This window comes from Capra hircus, chromosome 15 (genome assembly GCF_001704415.2).
Source record: "Capra hircus breed San Clemente chromosome 15, ASM170441v1, whole genome shotgun sequence".
NCBI classification, from domain to species: domain Eukaryota; kingdom Metazoa; phylum Chordata; class Mammalia; order Artiodactyla; family Bovidae; genus Capra; species Capra hircus.
In genome coordinates this window covers 81058382-81081361 of record NC_030822.1, presented here as the reverse complement: position 1 = coordinate 81081361, position 22980 = coordinate 81058382, and the positions used below count along the sequence as shown (strand labels likewise).

The 22980-nt window shown below is 38.9% G+C and overlaps 1 protein-coding gene across 6 annotated transcripts in view; it reads right to left on the bottom strand.

Annotated features, from left to right (window-relative positions):
- MRE11A (MRE11 homolog A, double strand break repair nuclease) overlaps window positions 1-22980 on the bottom strand; it is a 78447-nt gene that overhangs the window by 33272 nt on the left and 22195 nt on the right. For all 6 annotated transcript variants that reach the window (XM_018059906.1, XM_018059908.1, XM_018059905.1 and 3 more), the window contains 7 exons: window positions 22297-22411; window positions 17188-17373; window positions 16325-16496; window positions 13614-13694; window positions 9722-9848; window positions 6684-6784; window positions 5156-5329 (listed from right to left, as the gene is read on the bottom strand). In XM_018059906.1, the coding sequence (XP_017915395.1) occupies window positions 5156-5329; window positions 6684-6784; window positions 9722-9848; window positions 13614-13694; window positions 16325-16496; window positions 17188-17373; window positions 22297-22411 (956 nt within the window). The remainder of the gene's footprint in view (window positions 1-5155; window positions 5330-6683; window positions 6785-9721; window positions 9849-13613; window positions 13695-16324; window positions 16497-17187; window positions 17374-22296; window positions 22412-22980) is intronic.

The following is a 22980-nucleotide window of genomic DNA, read 5'->3' as shown; positions in this document are numbered from 1 at the left end:
CTTTCATGCACTGGAGAAGGAAATGGCAACCCACTACAGTGTTCTTGCCTGGAGAATCCCAGGGACGGGGGAGCCTGGTGGGCTGCCGTCTATGCAGTCGCAGAGAGTCAGACACGACTGAAGTGACTTAGCAGCAGACTGGGAAAACTCTGTCCTTACCTCTGAGGAGCCTCTGGCATTCCCAGTGTCAATTTACTGATGGTTTCCTACCTGGATGAGCAGTTAGCATGGCTTATGTGACCAGAGGGGCATAAAAAAAACCCTGTCAACTTCTGCACATATCTTGCTATGCATCCAGTCCTGGGTGCACGGTGTGCATGTAAGGAGAGGAGTGGATGCCTGGCATTTCCCAGACCCCTAATGCCTGCCTATACTCCTCCCTCTTGCCAAACTATACTAGCTGCCTTTAAATAAAAACCTTGAGTATGCTCAGTGGAGTCTTAGGAGTCCTTTCAAGTATGTGAACCTGTGAAATTTTTGCAAAAGGTGTTTACGTGCTCCCAGAGAAATAATGCAGGAAGAGGGACAGGGAGTGCCAAGGAGAGGCTACAGGTGATCATCAAAAGCCTCACTGAGAAGGTAATAAAGTGATAAAGTGGCAAGGATTTTAAAAAGTAGGGAACGAACTTCGCAAGTACCTGGGGGAAATCATTCCAATCAAAAGAATACATGCAAAGGTACCGGGGCAGAAACACTGTATGTTTAAAACAGCAAGGAGGATGCTGGGCTTGAGCAGACAAGTGGCTGAAGAAGTTACAGAAACCAGATCCAGTAAGGCCTTGGGAACAACTGTAAGGGGTTTTTCTTCTCCGGCCGGAGTGACTTCATCTGAATTACTTTAGGACCACCAACAGCGGAACTGAGGATAGAACGGTAGAGGACAAGAAACACTGGGAGAACAGGGAGACCAGTTTGGAGCCAACAGGAGCAACTAAGGTGAGAAACGGCCATGCCTTAGACCACTGATAGTGATGGAGGTGGTGAGAAACATTCACATTCTGTCACAAACAGTACAAATTCTGAAGGTAGAGTTAAAGGATTTCCAGGCAGGATACAGGTGACAGGAAGAGAGGAATCAAGGATGACTTCAAGGTTGATCGCCTGAGCAAATGAAAGAATGGTGCTTCCACTAGAACCTTACAGGTAGACTAGGGGCTAAGGATCAGTGTCTCAGATTGGGAATGCTGGAAGCTGAGAAGGTCTCCTGAACACCTGAGTGGGAACATTCAGCAGGCTCTTGACTACAGAAGACTTGAGCTGACAGAAGAGTTCTGGGCTAGTCCTTTGAAAAGTCATCACCAAACTGATGTTGGTATTTAAAGCCAGGAAGTTGGATGAGAATACAAAAGGAATGTGTAGATAAAGAAGGGGTCAAAGGACTGAATTCTGGAGACTCCAACATAAGTGGGTTAGAGAGGTGAGAGGAATCAATAGAGATTGAGACTGAGAAGACACAGATAATGAGGTGGGAAGACAACCAGAAGAGTGTGGAGCCCTAAAAGCCAATGGAAAAAAGGCATTAAGAAGTGGTCAAGTGAGATTTAAGATGGAGAATGGACAGTGAATTTAGCACTGGAGGTCACTGGTACTTTGACCAGAGTAAATTCACTAGAAAGATGGGGTCAAAACCCCAGAATGAATAGGTTTAAGAGAAAAATGAAGGCAAAGACTCTGAGCAGCAAATATAGAAAAAAATTCTGCTGTGAAAAATGAACAAAGAAGCAGAGTAAGAGCTAAAGGGAAATAAGATCTAGGCACCAGAGTTTTGTTAAATAGCAACACGTATGTTATGATTCAGTAAAAGGGGGAAAATATAGGAAAAATAATTGTTTTTTAAAAGATGCCATAGCATGTAATAGTATTCCAGGTAGCATATGATATACCAAAAGCACTGAGTCATTCACAGATGAGAAATGAGAATCAAGGAAAAAATACAGAGCAGGCATTATGTGCCAGTATACTGAGGACTTACATGTATTCTTTTAATCCTCACAACTTTGATGGTAGTTCTATTATCCCTATTTCATAGATGAGGCAGAGATATTAAAATAGCCCACTGACAGTTCCATAGCAAGTAAGGTCATCCAGTGTGCAGTCCATACACTTAGCCCCCATGCTATACACACACAGACACACACACATACACACTCTCTCTCTCTCTGTCAAAAGTCATGATGTCACTCCAGGTGTAGATGGTCCTTTTAGAGGGTAGAGTATGAGGAGGGGGACTTGTTTCATTTATTTATTTTTTTTAGAGTAGCTTGGGTTCACAACAAAATTAAAAGGAAGTTACCTAGATTTCCCATACACCCTATCCCACACATGCACAGCCTCCTCTATTAATATCAACATCCCCCACCAGAACTGTTCAGCTGACACTCCACACTCCATACTCTGTATCACCCAAACTCCAGAATTTAAAGGCTCACTCTTGGTGCTGTGCATTCTATGAGGCTGGACAAATGTATATGTATCCATGTATAATCCACCACTTTAGTATGATACAGCATAGTTTCTCTGTTCTAAAAAACCTCTGTGAATCTATTCATCCTCTCACCCCACCCCCACCCAACCACATCTTTTTACCAAGTCCATAGTTTTACCTTTTCCAGAATGTTACACAGTAAGAAGTCATGTTCAGTACATCAAGTTACTTTTTCAGATTGGCTTCATTCACTTGGTAATATTCATTTAAGGTTCCTCCATGTCTTTTAAATGCTTGATAGGTCATTTCATTTTAATACAGAGTAACACTTCCTTGTCTAGATATTTCACAGTTCACTTATTCATTTCCCTACTGAAGTATATCTTGGTTGCTTCCAAATTTTGGCAGTTATGAATAAAACTGCTATAAATACCATGTGCAGGGTTTTGTTTGGACATAAGTCTTCACCTCTGTTGGGTAAATAAATACCAAGGAGCATGACTGCTGAAGAGCACGGGAAGAGTGTGTTTACTTTTATAAGAAACTGCCCGACTGTCTTCCAAAGTGACTATATCATTCTGCATTCCCACTAGCAACGTAAGAGTTCCTGTTGCCCTATGTCCTCACCAGCATTTGGTGCTGTTGGTGTTCAGGAGTTACGCCATTCCGATAAGTGTGTAGTAGCTTCATTTCCCTAATGACATGAGATGTGGAGCATCTTTTCATATGCTCACTTGCCAACAGTCTATCTTGGTCTGTCTAGGTCTCTGGTCCATTTTTTAATTGGATTTTTAATATTTTCTTATTGTTGAATTTTAAGAGATTTCTGCATATTTTAGATAATAATCCCTCATCAGATGTTTCTTTTGCAACTATTTTCTCCCAGTCTGTGGCTTGTCTTCTCATTCTTTTCAGTCTTTTGTAGAGGAAAAGTTTTAAATTCTAATGCAGTCTAGATTTTCAACTACTTCTTTAATGAATCATGCTTTTGCTGCTAAATCTAAAAGTCATTACCATACACAAGGTCATCTAGGTTCTCCTACATTATCTCCTGGGAGTTTCATACCTTTGCATTTTACATTTAGTGGGGGATGGTCATATTATATTTATGACACTTAACTGAGAAATCTACCCATGCTAAAAATTTATAAACCTAACACATCCAGAATCACAGAGTAAGGGGTTTTAAAGTGTGAATTATCTGCCTTCCCTGTAAAAGTACCTGGCATTTAATATTACTGGTTGTATACTAGCTGACATCATTAAGCTTTAAAAGAATTATGTTAAATAATTAAAAGCACAAAAATACAAGTCAAGTGGAATGAGTTTTAAAAATAATACTTTGTTCTTCTGCTTAGAGGGAATTTGGAAAACACAGGAAATGATCCCTTATAATCCTACTACTTGAAATAACCACTGATAACATCTGGAATATTTTCTTCCACTTTTTCACATACACACATAGATATACTCACATAGAAAACAAAAATAATTGGGATCACACTGTGTATAATCTTACTTTTTTGGAATTCTTTTCCTACTTAACACTGAAAATACTTTTCCATGTTCTTAAAATATAATTTTGAATAGCTGCATAGTATTCTATGGCCTTCCCAGGTGGTACCAGTGGTAAAGAACCCACCTGCCAATGCAGGAGACTCAAGAGACATGGGCTCAATTCCTGGATAGGGAAGATCCCCTGGAGGTGAGCATGGTAACACCCACTCCACTATTCTTGCCTGGAGTATCCCATGGACAGAGGAGCCTGGAGAGTCCTAGTCCACAGGGTTGCAAAGAATCCAACACAACTGAAGTAACTTAGCACATACACATAGCATTCTATAGTATCTATGTGCCAACATTTATTTTACCAAAATATTTCTGATTTCTCCCCTGCAGGTAACACTGAGATAAATTACATCTCATTCAAATCTCTGTCTCATTACTGTCTTAAGGAAATTTCCTAGGGCTGAATTAAAGGGCAAATCTTAAGCCTCTTGACATACACTGCCAAAATGCTTTATAGTACAGCTGTTCAAACTCAATACTCTACCAGCAGGGTACTAAATATCTTTAACAAATCATTGCTACTTTGACAAATAAAAAATTAATTTGAGTTTCTCTGATTATCATAGGTTAAATACCATTTTCATATGCTTATTAGCAATTTGTATTTCTTCTGTGAACCACCTATTCAGGTCCTCTGTTCATTATTTTATTGAAATGTTTAGTAATCTTAAGATTCATAAGAGCCTTTTAACATTGTATTAAGAATATTAACCTCTTATTCTGCCCACATACAAGTATGTTTTCCATGTCAGTACTATGTCAAAAAATTTTGTTTTTTTGACAATCTGACATGCAAACATTCAAATTTTCATGTAGTCAAATCTAAAGAGTTTTTCGTGTGCTTTTATGCTTACAGGAACTGCATTTTCTAAGTGAAATTCAGAATCTCAATCAAAACTTACTAAAAAATTGAAGTAGACATTTTCGCCCTATGAGGTTCATTTTAAAGCACTTAACATTCACTAGGTATCAATCATTTTTGAGACTGTATTCTAGACACTTATTAGACATTTTATAATTTAATCCTCATTTTGTGATCTCAATTTTATAGATGAGGAAACTGAACAAATCACAGAAGTAGTGATTTCCCAGAAAGAAGTGAAGAGCAACTCTTAAGGAAAGACTATCTAAATATTAGATTTTTCACCCAACATTATTCACCTCTTCATCGATTTTATCTTCTAGTGCATCAATATGACGTTCTTTAAGAAATCGCTGTGTTTTTTCCAACTGATATTTCACTAATTCCTCTATGGCATCTTTTTCTTCCTTGTCCACAAATTCTTGTACTGCTTCACCCATTCCCCTTTCTGTTAGAAGTGAGAGCTGTACGTTCTGTAAGAGACAGAAAATAGTATTTTCTGATGCAGAAAACAGTATTTTCCCTACAAAACAATTCTATATGAGTAAGGAAAAATACAGAATCAAGGAAAAAGACAAAAAAGTTATCTAGTTACTGGAGGAAAACTGAAGCAAAGCAAAAGAAAACAAAGGACAGTAATTAAGCCTAGAAATATTACGGGCCAACAACAGCAAAGTATAAACAAGAAACAGGAGTAGAGTTCAGGGCTTATGAAAACAGAGAGGCCTGAGTGGGACGGAGTGCAGAAATGGGAGCTGATTGATGATCAGATTAGGTTGACCAGTGTGGAAGGCAGAACTGTTTGCTGTTTAGTCATTCAGTTGTGTCTGACTCTTTGTGACCCCAGGGACTGTAGCCCATCAGACTCCTCTGTCCATGGGATTTCCCAGGAAAGAATACTGGAGTGGGCTGCCATTTCCTTCTCCAGGGCAGAATAGTGGCCCCCCTAAAGATGTCCACATCCTAACCTCTGGGACCCATGAATATGTTACATAGCAAAGGAGAATTAAGGTTACAACGAGAATTTAGATTGCTATCAGCTGGATACAAAACAGAGACGAGCAGGGGCTATCTGGGTGGGCTCAGTATAATCACAAGCATCCTTCATAGCAGAAGTGGGACACAGAAGGGAGTCAGAGAGATTTATCTGGGGAAAGACAGCAAGGCAGAAACATCGTTGTTTGCTTTGAAGATGGAAGAAGGGGCCTTGAGCCAAGTAAGGTAGGAACAGTTAGAAGCTGGGGAAGCTGAGAAAATGAATTCTACTCTACAGCTTCCAAAAAGGAACACAGCCCTGCTAATACCTCAATTTTAGTCCACGGAGAAAAGTGAATTTCTGACCTACAAGATTGTTAAAATAATAAATTTACATTGTTTTAAACCACTAAGTTTACATTGTTTTAAACCACTAAATTTATTTCGGCAGCAACAGGAAGATAACATAACCAGAGGATCTCAAAATGGCATATACTTATGATAATAATAGTAGCATTACCATCCTGTGGCTATATAATAAAGCAATTCTGAAATTACATCCTGATGCAAGAAAATTAAATCCCGGATTCAAACTTATGTAGCAGAGGTAAAAAGAAAGGATAACAACAATAATACACAATAATTGCGGTGTTAATATCTAACATTAATTAAGCAGTTATTTTTCTTGATATATAATAACTATAAATGAGTGTAACTCATCATCACCTTACTTCATGAAAACATTCTGAGGATTCATTTTGTTTAAACTGTCAATTATACATATCCTAAATTGAAATCTGTTATTATAAGATCACCACTAATTCAAATGGAGAACTGTAATTAAGAAATTACCTTCTCTGCAGTTTGAAAATATTGTTTTACAAGGTCTTCAACCCTTAGTGTTGTTCCTTCTGAGGGTTTTGAGATGAATTTGCCAAAGTTGATCTCTTCTCCTAGAAAAAACACATCCATGAGGAGAAAAAATAACAGTTTCTATTTTAATGTTGAGGCCTTCCTGGTGGCTCAGTGGTAAGGAATCCACCTGCCATTTCAGGAGACGTGGGTCCAATCCCTGGGTCAGGAAGATCCCCTGGAGAAGGAAATGGCAACCCACTCCCTATTCTTGCCTGGAAAAATCCCACGGATAGACTGTAATCCATGGCAGACTACAGTCCGTAGACACAACTAACCGCACACAGACACCTTAATGTTAAAGTACCCAAATTCAACGCACATTCCTGTCAGTAGAGGAGGTATGCCCAAACTTTATCAGCTGTCAGCTTGCTCAACGTAGTAGATTTTGAGACAAAAATATGGCATTTTTGCTAGTTTCAAGAGCCTTTTCCCCCAAGTCTCTACTTCTTTTCCTGATCTCCAAGTAACATGTCTCTTGGCTCCATCCTCAAGAGTGGTCCACAGATCTCTGGGAGACCCCCATACTGCTTCAGGGGGCTCAATAGTAACCCGAAGACATTATTTACGTTTTCCACAGTATTGCCACTTACACTGATGATACAAAAGCAGCCCTGGGTAAAACTGCCAGTGCCTTAGGATGAGTGAAGGCAGTGGTTCTGAGCTCTACTAATAATCATCACCTCGTATTCACAGTTCAAAACAAGACAAAGCAAACAGCCAGTTTCACTAAATAATATCCTTGATGAAACAGCAAAAATTATTAATTAAATCTGAGCTCATAAGTACATATCTGTTTAATATTCTGAGAGACAAATGGGAAGCATGTATAGTAAAGCAGATTTACTGCATTCTTATGCAGGATGGTTGTCTCAAAAAACAGTAGGTACAGAATAAAAAGAGTACTGGGTAAGAAGTCAAAAAGCATAAGGTCTAGTAATATGCTCTGTTCATAACTTCTGTCCGGGAGAATGAATATTAATTGTCCAGCAGGTGTGCGAAAATACAATAACAACATGATAGGAGACAACCCATAATAGCTAATGATTACAATGAAAGGTGGTAAGTGCTACAACAGAGCTGAGAAAAAAAACTATGACACACCAAGAAGAAATGAACTATTTCTTCCCCAAGAAGACTGAAAATAATGTGCAGATAGCAAACACTATTATCATCTGACTCAAGACTTGCAGAATGAGGAAGACTCAATAAGCGAAAAAAGAGAAAAAAAAAGTATCTTAGGCAGAGGGAAAAGTTTATACCATGGCTTACAGGATAAAGAGGCACAAAGTTCAGCATGCCTCTTGCAAAGCAGTGAGGACAAGTAAATAGAAATCCTTTTTGAATTTCAAGATGGGAGAATCAATATTACTTCATAAATATGATTACTACATTTTACTATGCCAGACACTATGTTAAGACCATTTATATACAGTATATCTTCCAATCCTCACAACAGTACTATGAGGCAGGTATAGCTATTATCCTAATTTTGATGACAAGAAAACTAAACATCAGAGAGATTAAGCGATTTGCATGATTTCACACATGTAGTTGAAGTAGCAGAGCTGGCCAAAACAACAAACAATTTCATGCTTTCAATACGATACACGAAAGGGTCATTGTTTCCATTCGGCAATTAATGTTTAAGCAAAAAAGGGATCATCAGAACAAAACTGACTATGGATGAAACACAAATAAATAAAGAACCAGTTCTAAACTCCATATTTTCACAAATACTATACCAATAAAACTCCAAGGAATTGATAAGAATGAATGACTAGAGTAAATCATCATCAATAACTAGCTAAAGTTAACAGCATAAAAACCATTCTCTGATATGGATTGTTTTCCCCTAAAACAGTATTCTGTGAGCTCTATTTAAATATCCAAATGACTATTTCAGGCTGAATTAACAGAACACACCATTTTGATCACAATTTAACTATGAAAATAGAAGCTCATTAAATCAGGGTTAATAAAAACCAATGCGGTGTACATGTAAACAAGGGACATATTAATTCTGACTCAATAGTTCTAAGGAGAAAAGCCACTGTATTTAAAAAGGACCAATATTTATTATGAAGAAGCACTATTTCAGTCAGGTGACCTGTTTTTGATAAATGCTAAAATAAAGGCAATTAGTTTTCACAAAACTTAATTAGCCCTTAAGTATATATCTTTTTAATATTCTGGGACATCTCTTAGGACTAGAATCTTAAATCACATATGCTGTGAAGTTGAAATATTTAGCTGTAAAATTTAAGAGTATATTCTCTAAACATTTAGAATATATAGTAATAATATATATGTAAACACTAAATCTATAAAGTATGTGTTATTAATCAGCAGCATGTTTAAAAAAAAAACTATGAAAGCCATCATTTCTTCACTGATAACCGCAGGTTTACAAGCGATTGCTAATTTTTGCCTGCATGCGTGTGTGTTTAGTCACTAAGTTGTGTCTGACTCTTTGTGAGCCCATGGATTCCTCTGCCACGCTCCTCTGTCCTTGGCATTTTCCAGGCAAGAATACTGTATTGGGTTACCATTTCCTTCTCCAGGGAAATCTTCCTGACCTGGGATCAAATTTACCACAGGTGGCTCAGTGGTAAAGAACCTGCCTGCCAATGCAGAAGACATGGGTTTGATCTCTGATCCGGGAAGATCCCACATGCCTTAGAGTAACTAAGCTCGTGCACCACAACAATTGAGCCTGTGTTCTAGAGCCCGGGAACTGCAACTACTGAGCCTATTTGCCAAAACTACTGAAATGCAAGTGCCCTAGAGCCCTGAGCTCTGCAACAGAGAAGCCACAGCAATGAGAAGTTCCCATACCCCAACTACAGAGTTGCTCCCGCTCGCCAAAACTAGAGGAAAAAACTGCAAAGAAACAAAGACCTTGTATAGCCAAAAATATACCTTTAAAAGAAAGGTGCTAAAAATATCTTTAAAAAAAAAACAGATAACCAGCTTACCTGTGTTTTCCTTTTGTTCTCTGTGCCTGAAAAAATGGATAACATCTTTTGGATTAGCTACCCGATCCACAAATTTCTGGCTAAAGCGAAGAACACTGAACGGTTCAAAGCCTCCACTATAGTCCACCTGGAAATAAAGAACAAGCTACAAAGGCTAGCAAACAACAGAGCACCAATTTCAGTATTTATGGATAAGACTTTTAAGTTAGTGCTGTATGTTAATGTTCTACAATTCATTTTAAAGATCATCATGATGTTACACAATTTATTCTGTGAAAAAATAAAGATTCAAAGGTTTATGCTTCTTCAAGACATTGTTTGATGGAATCAAGGTACAGCAAGAATTCCCGCAATGTCAGAATCACTGTATCTCCCCATGGTAAAAACTAACAGTCTAGGAACCAGGAATATCATCTGTAAAGGACGTGAAATTTCTAAACAAGTTTTCTTAAACTTTTAAAACAGATATCCAAATAGAATGCTGGCACTAGATGTATTTATTAATTGGTTTATCACGTAAGGATAAGCTTTCACATCAGACAAAAATAAACATTGGGAAAATCCATGGAGGAAAAGATGCAAGTTTGTGAGCTTTGAGAAATGATCACCTTCAAAACATGGGACAGTCATCTCTTGGTATTTCAGGGGGATTGATTCCAGGACCCCTGGCTGGGAACACCAAAGTCTGCAGATGCTGAAGTCCCTTGTATAAAATGGCACAATTCAATCAGCCCTCCATATCTGCAGATATGAAACTGCAGGTACAAGAGGGCTCACGATTTCTATTTAGAAGTAATAATGGTTCTCAAGGCAGGCTTTTTTTAAAGACGTCTCTTATGGCACCAAGCCCCTTACAAAGAAAAACACCACATCTCTTCCTAACAGATATAATCATTTTCCTAAACCAGCTGTTCTCAAAGGATGCTCTGGGAACCAGCACTGTACCGCATTACCAGCCTCTCCAGACTACGCCTAACCTCCACCCCAATTATACTCTCTGTCACACTTAGCACTAGCTAAGATTCTGTCACATATTTGCTATTTGTTTACTGTATCTCTTCTCACACCTCCATCTCCTGAAAGCCTTGTCTATTTTATCATCACTGTCCACCCCCTCATATACTAAAAGAAGGCACTCAGTAACTCAATAAACATCTGTTCACTGAATTAGTGAATCAGTGAGGGTCATCTAGCCAATACATTTTGGAATACTACCTACAGGAAGATGTTTCTTCTTTTTATCATTAATGAGTTAGTAATGTGTTTGGGAAAGGAACACCAATTTTCAATCTAAGTCTGATTAGTTTTAACAGTATCAGGCAGACATAGATGAGAAACATGGTGCTTCTGCCCTGATAGAGAGATCTGTGTGGTTCTCTTAAAGCAGCTAAGTTTCTATTACCCAGATAAACCATCTCTACAGCTGCCATGTTCTAAACCAGAAAATGCCAAATGCTCAAGCTAGGGAGTCTCCCCAAAACATATTTTTAACAACTGAACTCCAGGCTAGTTTTATTTGTAATTTTCTTTTTCTAAACGTTACAAAATTATTCACTGAAGTGCCCACAATGTCTAAGTACTCTACCAAGGGCCAGATATAACATAAATAAAACAGCATCCTGGTTGGAAAGAAACTAAGAAGCTGGCTAGGAAGACAAACCATGTAAAGAAGTAGCTGCAAGCAGAATCTGAATAGTGTTGTAAGAAATATGTACAGAGGAGTTTGAGGACACGAAGAAGTAGCGATTCTGAAGGGATGTCAAGAAAAGTTTCTATTGAAGAGGGAAGCTTGAGTATTAAAGGGGACTACTTCAGAAGAAGAGAAGTACATCCCATGCAGCAGGATCAGCGTGAGCAAATATGCTAAAGAGTGAAATAAACTCCACTAGACTGAAGGACTTAGCAGCAGCAGCAGGCCTAGGAAACAGCAACTTTCAGTCAGAAACTGGAGTCCAGGAGGTGCTGCCAGGAAACAAGGTAGAAGCAACGAGGTGGGTTTAGACCAGATCATGTCAAGTCTGGAACGCCACATGAAAGTTTAGGCTCGTTCTTGTTAGAGTTGGGATGTCATTAAGTCGTTTTCAGCAGGAAAACCATGCAATATCATATTTTAGAAAGACAGTGTTGGCATTAGTCTGGAGAGGCCAGGAGGAAACTGCAGCAGAGTCAGGTAGGAAGCTGCAGCTGCAGGCCAGCTAAGAGAGCATCCAGGCTCAGCTACAGCAATGACAACGAGATGGAGAGAATTCACTCAGACCTAGGAAGCACATACCCAGGGACAAGAGACCCAGTGGCTCAAGGTCACATAGCTACTGACAGAGCCGGAATCAAACCAGTCTGACTCTAGACTGTCCTCTTTACCTTCATCCTGTACGGCCCAGGGCTTCTCAAATTGTCATGTGCATATAAATCTTTGGGGGATCCTGTTAAAATGCAATTCAGTGGGTTTAATATGGAGCCTGAGATTCTGCATTTTTAAGAATTTCCCAGGTGATGCCAGTGCTGCTGCAGTTTGAGGGCCATATCCCTTGGGCACAAGGCTTTAGAAGGACTCTTGTACTCCAACAAGGAGGTCTCAGGGGTAGGTCAAAATTTGGGAACCATCATTCTATAGGTGATCATATGCCTAGACTGGACACAGAACTAAGTAAAATATAGGAAGGGACAAAGAAAACTTGTAGAAGAGAATGCTGAAGAGTGACTCACTAACTAAGATAAAAAAAAAATCTACTGGATTTGACAATTGAAGGTTGCATTTTCCACCTGAGATGGTGGTGTCACAGCCTTGATTATAGTGGACTGAGGAAGAGACTGTTACATGAGCAATGTAGACAATGTATTATTTTTGGGGGAAGAAAATCAGAAAAGGGAGGAACTAGAAGAGAAAGGCACAGGGGCGGAAAAAAAAAGAAGTCTGTTGTTATTTGTGAATATCATGATGCAAAAGATAAGCAGGTTTAGAGTCACAGGAAACACTTTGATTTTTTAGAATTTTCTAACTCTGAAATGTCAGTTCTTGACACCTATTTATCAACCACGTGCAATTGCCAGGGACTGTTCTGGGATCTTTGGCTACATTAGTTAACAAGATTCACAAAGTTCCATGCTTCCATAGAGCAGATAGTTTGGTAGCTGAGGATAAATAATAACCAAAATAAACAAACAAATAAATTGGATGTCGTAGTTCAGGTGGATGTGTTGTGGGGAAAAAAAGATGACGTAGAGAAGGGTAAGTGAAATCAGCAGTGCTGGAGAGAGGGCCTGGGGGTTACAATCTTAATCAGGCTAAGGTCCACTGAGGTGACTACTTGGGTGACATGAACAGACCTGGAGGAAGTGAGCAGGTCTGATATGCCCGAGGCACTGCAAGAAGTCTGAGTGCCTGGAAGGAGGGGAGAGTGGGGAGCCACAGGCAATGAAGTCCGAGAGCTCGGCCAACCTAGTCAATACAACACTATTTAGAAATGAGGGGAGCAAGAAAACAAAAATGTCAAACCTATCAGAATGAACTAAAATGGATAGCCAACAAGGACCTACTATATACAGAGAACATGGAACTTTACCAATGTTATGTGACAGCCAGGATGGGAGGGGGATATGGGGGAGAACACATATATGTATGGCTGAGTCCCTTCACTGTTCACTTGAAACTGTCACAACATTTTTAATCAGCTATACCTCAATATAAAATAAAAAGTTTATAGAAAGGAATGAAACTACAATTAAATCAAATACTGGCTGCTTTATTATTTTCTTCACCAGTGATGACAGCTCTTTTTACTATACGTACTCTCTTTGCTACTTTACCAAAAGGAAAAAAAAAATTCATGTAAACTGTACAAAACTCTCCTTTGAAAATCAATAAAGCTAAATTCATCTAAATAGGACTTACTCGCAGTCGTATAAGAGGCTTCTCTGGCTGTCGAGAATTTCCCAGACGTTCCCGTTCTGCATTTTCAAGCATTTCTTCAACCTCAAAATAAAGATATTGTCATGACTAGGGGGAAGAGGTACCTCTGGCTGGCATCTGGTGGTAGAGGTCAGAGAGGACTTGTAAAAATCCCACTGTGCACAGAACAAGCTCCCACAACAAAGCATTTCCCAGTCTAAACTGTCAGCTGTGCCAAGGTTGAGAGACCCTGAGCTCCCTGAGTAGGCAGGGATAATCCACTCACTCATGCTCCATCTCCCGCGCCTGAGAGATCAGGTTCAGGAACAAGTACATGACCTCAGTCCAGGGAAACTCAATGTTTAAGGGGTTTATCTGGAACCACTGGGAAAAAAATGATTCAGCTGTAAAGGCAATGTAAGTCTGTGGGCCACCACATGACAGACTTCCTTATAGTGAAGCTTAAGATAAAAACCACAGGACTGGGCGGCACAGGACTAAACATGGAAACAGAGACCGAAGGGCCTGCTATCTTAATTTGAGTTTCTGAATCTGGTCATCTTGAAACCAGCAAACCTAAACCTTTCAGTTTTATGAGTTACATGAAGCTAGTAAAGTTGTGACATTGGGTGAGTTACTTTAAGGTTCAGCTCCAGTGGGCGTTTCTGCAGTTTAGTAGTTATCACATTTGCCTCACTTTAAGGTTCAGCTCCTCTTTCTATAAAATGTGGATGGTAGACTCTACCGTCCTATAGCATTGCTAAGTGGATTAAATGCAAAACGCTGTCAACAGTGTCCGGAATATACAAGCAATGAACAGCAGTGACAATTATCATTATCATAAAAAGCAGAAGAGCACACGCAGAGTAAGAACTGAGTTAAGTGTTAGCAATTAATGTTACATATGAACGACTTCTGTTCCAACAGCAAATCTGTAAGTCTAATTTGTTCGTAAGTCCAACAGTTATCCTAGGTACTCAACTAACACAATCGGCTACATAATCCTACACTGTAATAGGTTTCCCAGCTGGTGCTAGTGGTAAAGAACTCGTCTGCCAATGCAGGAGACATAGAGATGCAAGTTTGATCCCTGGGTCAGGAAGATTCCCTGGAGGAGCGCATGGCAACCCACTCCAGTATTCTTGCCTAGAGAATCCCATGGACAGAGGAGCTTGGTGGGTTACAGTCCAAAGGGTTGCAAAGAGTCAGACACAACTGAAGCAACTTGGCACACATGCACAAATAGGTTTATAATACTTTCCATACAAAAATACATAAAAACAAACACAAAAAAATAAAGAAAACATTTTTTATCTTAAATGTGACACTTTGAAAAGTACAACAATACCAGCTACATCACTGCTGCTTTTACTCTTCCTTCCAGACATTCTTCAGCTTGAAATAAAGATACTGTATTACCATACTCTATACAGTGATTGTGGTGGTTTAGTCGCTAAGTCATGTCGGCCTCTTGCGACCCCATGGACTATAACCCACCATGCTCCTCTTGCCTGGGAGTCTCCAGGCAAGAATACTGGAGTGGCTTGCCAGTTCCTTCTCCAGGGGACCTTCCCAACCCAGTGATCAAACCCATGTCTCCTGCACTGCAGGCAGACGCTTTACTGCTGAGCCATCAGGGAAGCCCTCTGTACAGTGCAGTACACCAGAGTACAGCCACTGCAGAGGATGCATGCATGTGACAATGTACAGCAGACATGTGAACTAATTTAAGTGATGGGACATGCAAACACATGTCCGCATCTTTCAAAGTTTGCAACTTGAAGGTTCATGCGTAGACTTACTGTATTAAGATGTCAAGTTCCATATTATCAAATGCATTCATCCAACTTCAAAGTGGCTCAAGAAATTCTGCAGAGGTTTAGGGATGGTGATCTGTATGGGAGGAGGTATGGGACTTACACTGAAGTGACATGGTCCCTGTGCTGTGTTTAATCACTCAACCATGTCTGACTCATTGCGACCCCAGGGACTGTAGCCCACCAGATTCCTCAGTCCATGGCATTCTTCAGGCAAGAATACTGGAGTGGGTTGCCATGCCCACCCCCAGGGGATCTTCCCAACCCAGGGATCAAACCGAGGTCTGTTGCATTGTAAGCAGACTCTCTACCATCTAAGCCACCAAGGAAACCCAAGAATACTGGAGTGGGTAGCCTATCCCTTCTCCAGGGGATCTTTCCAACCCAGGACTGAACCAGGATCTCCTGCACTGCAGGATAATCTTTTACCAGCTGAGCGACCAGGGAAGCCCTAGCAGACACATTTCAAGATTTTATCTGGAGGTAGATTTCAGGGTGAGAGGATGTGTGAGGGAGATTACTAGGCTAAGGTTCTCCTCATCTACCATAGTATCCTGCGATTCCCCAATCAAAGTTACTGCTTTCATTAATAAAATGAACAAATTATCAAATCAGGATAAAAAAATAAAAGCAATTATACATGCATCTCTGAGGAGGAGGAAAGGATCTGGGAGGGGGGCTTAAAGTTTCCTCTATATGTAGCATTCTTCCATCTCAAAGAGTTAAAAAAAAACCTTCAATACACCAAAACTCATTTACTGAACAGTGGTTCCTTAAAGGTTTCATGAGAATGTAGCAAATGTAATGTCTTCCCTCTAGTCTACTGAAGTATTTAATTCAATGTAAATAACCTCTCAACTAAAGTAGATTTCATTGACCTTTATCTAGAAGAATTACCTTCTCCAAGCAGAAGTTCTGTATGACTTGCGTTACTTTAGGATTATCTGGGTTAAAAATGTCTGGATGATCAGCCAGAACAACATCATCCATGAAAAACTGCCTCACTGTTCGGAGAGGAATTTTCTGCATATTCATCTTCCTTCCTTTAATACGCAGCAAACCAATGTGTCTGAAATGAGGAGGGAAATGAAAACCTAATCACATTGTAAATTTCCTCATGAAGACGTGCACATCAAAATGATCATATTTGTTAATGTCTACAAAATCCTTAAAACCTCCCCTCCTTAAAAAATGTTTAGTAATTTGATTTTTTTTTTTAATATTTATTTATTTGGCTGTGGACTTTCTAGTTGTGGCATGCAACGCTTAGTAGTTGTGGTGCCTGGGCTTAGTTGCTTCGTGGCATGTGGGATCTTAGTTCCCTGATCACGGATCGAACCTGTGTCTCGCACATTGCAAGGCAGATTTTTAACCACTGGACCACCAAGGAAGACTTTTAGTAATTTGATCTTAATGTTGTATCACAGGAAAAAATGTAAACATTCTTCTTCCCCAGAATAAAATCTACTCATCCATCAACTTTCCTATAGCATTCTAACTTAAAATTTAATTAATAAAAAATGTTAGCCTTGAATTGGCCTAATGAACAGCAAAATCATTAATACCACTGGGGTATTTCACTCCTGCTGAAAACAGCTTAAAATCTAGGAAAATAGTAATAGTATATGGAATAATCAGTCTTGATAAATAAATTTATCATATAAGTAACAGCACCATCAGTACTTTTGGCCTATGAGATGATCAGATTATTATAGAAAATATTTTTAAGAATTGATTTGGAAAATATAATCATTACTTACTTCTTTACAGCTTCTCCTGGGGAAAGAGACGTGACGACTGAACTTCCAGGCTGTGACACGTAGAAGAGCTGCTGTTCATTTTTGGTTGGAGCTATTTTACACTCATGTTCATGGCCCCAGATAACAAGATCAATGAAGTCATCCAAAAACTGCTCTGGAATGAAGTTGGTACTTCCATGTTTACTCCTATGCCAAGATTTTTAAAACTAAGTATTACAAATGTCCACAGATATAAAACAACTTCATAATAAGTCTTTCTCCAGTCACTAAAGATTTATTATCCCTTCTGTAAGCCAGAAAGTATTTGAGGTGTTGGGGATACAAAGATAATGTCTAATTCCTAATCTCAAAGGGTTTACAAGCTTGCAGGACACAGACAAGTAAAAGCCTCAAAAGAGAAAGCAGTCAATTCTACACAGAGGCAGGTCACAAAAGGTAAAGAGGAATAGCTCTCCCTGCGGGAAAGCCAGGAAAGCATGAGCTCTAGAAAGAGTAAAAACCTATAAACTGGTCTGAGTGTACACCAAACAAAACACAGAAGATGACAGTGAATTTAACCTAAGCTTATATGTCCCCTCACTTTTAACATGTTTCTTTTTACTGATTAAAACAATGAGAATGTCAGTCTTATATAAGAGATAAGAGTTTTCAATATTAAATAAAATATTGTATGAATGTGATTTCCAAACCCTTATTTTATACCTAGTTTAGCTGCTATTATTAAAAGATATCTGAAAACCCAAAGAGAGGAAAATAAGAAAAAAATTTTCCACAATATTGATTTATATCACTGAGAATTAAAGTACAAATGTTCAACGACTTCAACCAGCATTCAACTGAGGCAAGCCGACATTCATTCACTCAACAAACATTTACTGAGTGTCTGTATGTGTCAGGTTTCCCAGGTCTCTTCTAGATCCTGAAGACATGAACAAAGTCCTTGCTCAAATGGGGGAAACTAGCAGTAACACAATATGCTCATGTATATGCATACACATACACATATATATATCTATGTTTTTTATATAAAGTTTTGTCAGATAGTGATAGGGGCTATATAGAAAAATAAAGGGAAAAGTTACATGTAAAAGGGAGGCTACTATACACAGGGTGGTCCAGAAAAGCCTCTCTGACAGGAGACAAGTAGCAGAGCATGGAGATGAGGGACCAGGAATGCCCAAGACCTAGGCAGAGCGAGGAAATTGATGGCAACGGCACTGACATGGGGATGTTTCCAGTGAGTTCAAGAGCAGCAAGGGGACCAGTGTAGCTGAGCAGAATGAATGCACAGAAGAGCAGGAAGTGAAGCCAAAAAAGCTCATATATCTAGGAATGCTTATGTAAAAAAACACTTTTATGTAAAAAAATGTATAATGCTATCACAATGACTGAAGAGAGCAGAATAACTCAAATAAACATGATGTATGTGTGCCTTCCTGGAGCACAGGAAAAGGGAGAATTACGCTGGTGGGTTGACTCTGACTTATGACACAGAAGCCTATTAGAACATCCTTGTGGAAATGTTTTGCATGGCAAAATCTGTTTAGGGTTTACCTTCTTTCGCTGCAAGAAAAAGAAAATTGATCAACATATAGAAACAAATAGGAAATAAAGTAAAATGCAAAAGGCTCAAAAATTCTTGCTCTGTATGAGAAAATCAGTTTGTTTGTTTTTACAAGGCCCTGAAAACATACTTACCCTGAAAACAATAAGAATGTAAGAATGCTGAAGGTGAAAAATGACCCTAACAGCATTACAATAAAAACCTATTATAATGACAATGAAGGGATAGGGGAAAAGGAACTGACCTAAGTAACTTTAGAAAGTGGTGTTTTTTACTAGATATAGTTTAAGGCTATGGACTAAAATAATAAACAAACACTGAATCCTGGCTGGCAAATTTTCTCGATTTTAAAATTACTTTATATGTGAATTAAGATTAAAAAAGTAAGTAAACATAAAGATGATACAATCCAGGTTTCTGTTAGAGAAAGAAGCCTCAAATAAGGGAGAAGACAAAAATGAACCCTTTAGGGCTGGATTCAAATCAGTATGAACTTGCACTAGGGTTTTTTTTTTTTTTAACGCACATATTTGTCGTTCAGTTGCTCAGTCATGTCTGACTCTTTGCGACCCCATGGACTGCAGCACGCCAGGCTTCCCTGTCCTTCACCATATCCGGGAGTTTGCTCAAACACATACATACATACAAATAGGTATACATGAATTAGTAAATATACACATATTCCCTTAACTCTAGTCATGAGGGCTATGGAGACCGGCAGTAGCACTAAGCACACTTAGTGGCCATATCTGGGTTTCTAAATACCACTCTCCGATGAAAGCAATTAGGGCTCCTTGGCGAAGTAGTTGATTCCTGGGCTTGGGAGAAAAATACAAGAGGAGCCTGGAGCATCTTGTAGGACTGGAAGGTTAATGACATAGCTCAAAAAACAAAAAGGAAGAGGGCTTGCTAAAAGAGCACAGAAGCCGATATAAAAATGCTCTCAATGGTCAGAGTTGAAACAAAGTAAGCAACAACAAAAACTGCTAATACTGGATTGTACCTCAAAGAAAAAAATAAATATTTGAGTCTAAAGTAACATAAATGAATGGAATGAATAAGTAAATAAATGAGAATGACAAATTTTCCTAACAGAAGACTTTCAGTCAATAATTATAGAAAGAATAAGGGAAATTTAAAAAGCTACAAACACCACCACAGCATTAATTACTGGAAACAAGATGCACCTTCAGTTCAGTTCAGTCACTCAGTCGTGTCCAACTCTTTGCAACCCCATGAACCACAGCACACCAGGCCTCCCTGTCCATCACCAACTCCCAGAGTCCACCCAAACCCATGTCCATTGAGTCGGTGATGCCATCCAACCATTTCATCCTCTGTCGTCCCCTTCTCCTCTTGCCCTCAATCTTTCCCAGCATCAGGGTCTTTTCCAATGAGTCAGCTTTTCATATCAGGTGGCCAAAGTATTGGAGTTTCAGCTTCAACATCAGTCCTTCCAATGAATACCCAGGATTGATCTCCTTTAGGATGGACTGGTTGGAACTCCTTGCAGTCCAAGGGACTCTCAAGAGTCTTCTCCAACATCACAGTTTAAAAGCATTAATTCTTCAGCACTCAGCTTTCTTCACAGTCCAACTCTCACATCCATACATGACCACTGGAAAAACCACAGCCTTGACTAGACGGACCTTTGTTGGCAAAGTAATGTCTTTGCTTTTGAATATGTTATCTAGGTTGGTGATAACTTTCCTTCCAAGGAGTAAGCGTCTTTTAATTTCATGGCTACAATCACCATCTGCAGTGATTTTGGAGCCCAGAAAAATAAAGTCAGCCACTGTTTCCCCATCAAGATGCACCAGTGGATGCTAAAGCCTGTGGGTCAAAGTCTAAGGAGAAACAGGATATTCACATAGTCTCAATGTATTTTTCCCAATATATTTATTATTATAAAGTAGAAGATGTGACCTTTCCAGTGGAGAAACATGGTCTACACCACCTTAATCAAATGATCAAGATTATTAACATCACCCTTAACAGCAACCAGCCATACCAACATTATATTATCCATTCCCCCTACCAATGCTGCCACTCTACCTCTCATTCTGGTATGGAATGGCTTCTGACTTATTCCTACTTGGGGAAAGCAGAAAGTGTAGCAGAACTGGGAAGCCTTCAGCAAGAGAAGGAACAAACTTCCTGTCTGTTACATAGAAACCAACATATCAAAACCCTGTCCTGTTTCTCCTTTGAAACTCACCATGTTTATTCAAGAATATACATAAGGCAACATAACACTGCAGCCTAAAACCTTTCTTTCACTGAGTTGTAGTGATGGACAAGTACCAGAGTATTCTACAGTCAATAAATATCTCTCCAATAAATAATACTATTTAATAATAAGAAGAAGAAATTATATAATCAGGCCCCAAATCCCTTCAGATTCTTTTTCAATAACTTTTCAACTTTGTTCCTTATATATCATTTCACTGCCACCATTGTTACCATCTCACACTTTTTTACTATAATTATCACACAATAAATCTTGTTTCTTCAAATCTCTATTTCCTTTCAATCAACCTTATACCTGCCACTAGATTAAATTTCTTAAATCTACCAACAAAGAAAAGCTGATCTACCTATATTTAATATTCTGGAAAAACACCTGTATATATGTACCAGGAGTAATGTATAAGAATATTCCTGTACCCACTTCAGCAGCACATATACCAAAAAAAAAAAAAAAAGAATGTTCCTAACAAAAAGATTTAAAAAAAAATCTGGAAATAACAAAACACTCATCAATAGGCAAAAAAGTTGAAATGTATACATCAGTGAAAAAGTTATGCTGTTAAGCAGCAAAATGAATCATAGTGACATAGGGCTTTCCTGGTGGCTCAGTGGTAAAGAATCCACATGCAATGCAGGAGACCTGGGTTTGATCTCTGGGTTGGGAAGATTCCCTGGTGAAGGCAATGGCTACCCGTTCCAGTATTCTTGCCTGGAGAATCCCATGGACAGAGGAGCCTGGCGGGTTACAGTCCATGTGGTCACAAGAGTCAGACATGACTAATGACTGACATTTTCATTTTGAAGTAACATACTGTTGAACAAAAATAAGCCAACTGCAAAATATAAAGCATGGTTCCAGTTATACCAAAACCAAATAAAGATGACTCATGAATAAGTGTATAACTGAACAATAAAGCAAGCTATGGACAGATTAAATAAAAAGTGAAGATAATGCTTCCCTATAAAGTATGTAGAAAAAGATAGGGTCAGAAAAGGGCATGGGGTAATGTACTGCTCATGTTCCACTTCCTTCTGAATTTAGGAGCATTCATTTTATGGTTTTTGGTATTTCTTACCCATATGCTAGAAATACTCATTTGTATTAATAAGTATGAATATATATTGAAAATGATTTCAAGATGCAGTCACACAATGCCTATCTAAGTATGCCTGATCCTGCACTGACAGCTTTCAAGGAATAAGGAGCCCTTTACTAAAATATAGGTAAGCTTAGAAACAGAGATTTGGGGAACCTCAATATTTGACTCAAGAATTTTCAGAGACAAAACTTTTACCTGTTCTGATGAATCACAAATAAGTTAAACCAAGAGTTCTCATCTTCTTTGGGTCTCAACATTGTTACTTTTTTGTTGACAAACATTCGATAGAGCCTTTCATCTGGAATGGATCCTGAAATAGACATTACATTATTTTAAAAGTTTTGCTTCTAAATTATGTACTTCTCTGAGTATCTCATTTTCCTATCAGAGAGATATTTGAAATCTGATATTATTATTCACAAATGAAAACGTTCCAAGTTCATGCCTGACAGCCACTGAGCAGTTGTTTTTGTTTAGTCGCTCAGTCGTGTCAGACTCTTTGTGACCCCATGGACTGTAGCCCATCAGGCTCCTCTGTTCGTGAGATTTCCCAAGCAAGTACTGGAGAGGGTTGCCATTTCCTCCTCCAAGGGGTCTTCCCGACCCAGGGATTGAACTCGAGTCTCCTACAAGTGTCCAGTACTGGCAGGGGAAGTCTTCACTGCTGAGCCACCAGGGAAACCTGCTGAGCAGTCAGTTGCATTCAAAGGATGTTTTCCATGTCAAGCATACATACCTTCAAAATCTAGAAAATGTAGAATAAAAATCTGTTTTCTATGCTCATAGTCTTATTAAAATTTTTAATAATATTGTTTCCTACTCTATTTTTTCTATGTGTACTCTTGATCTAACATATACATTACAAAATACACAGGAAAT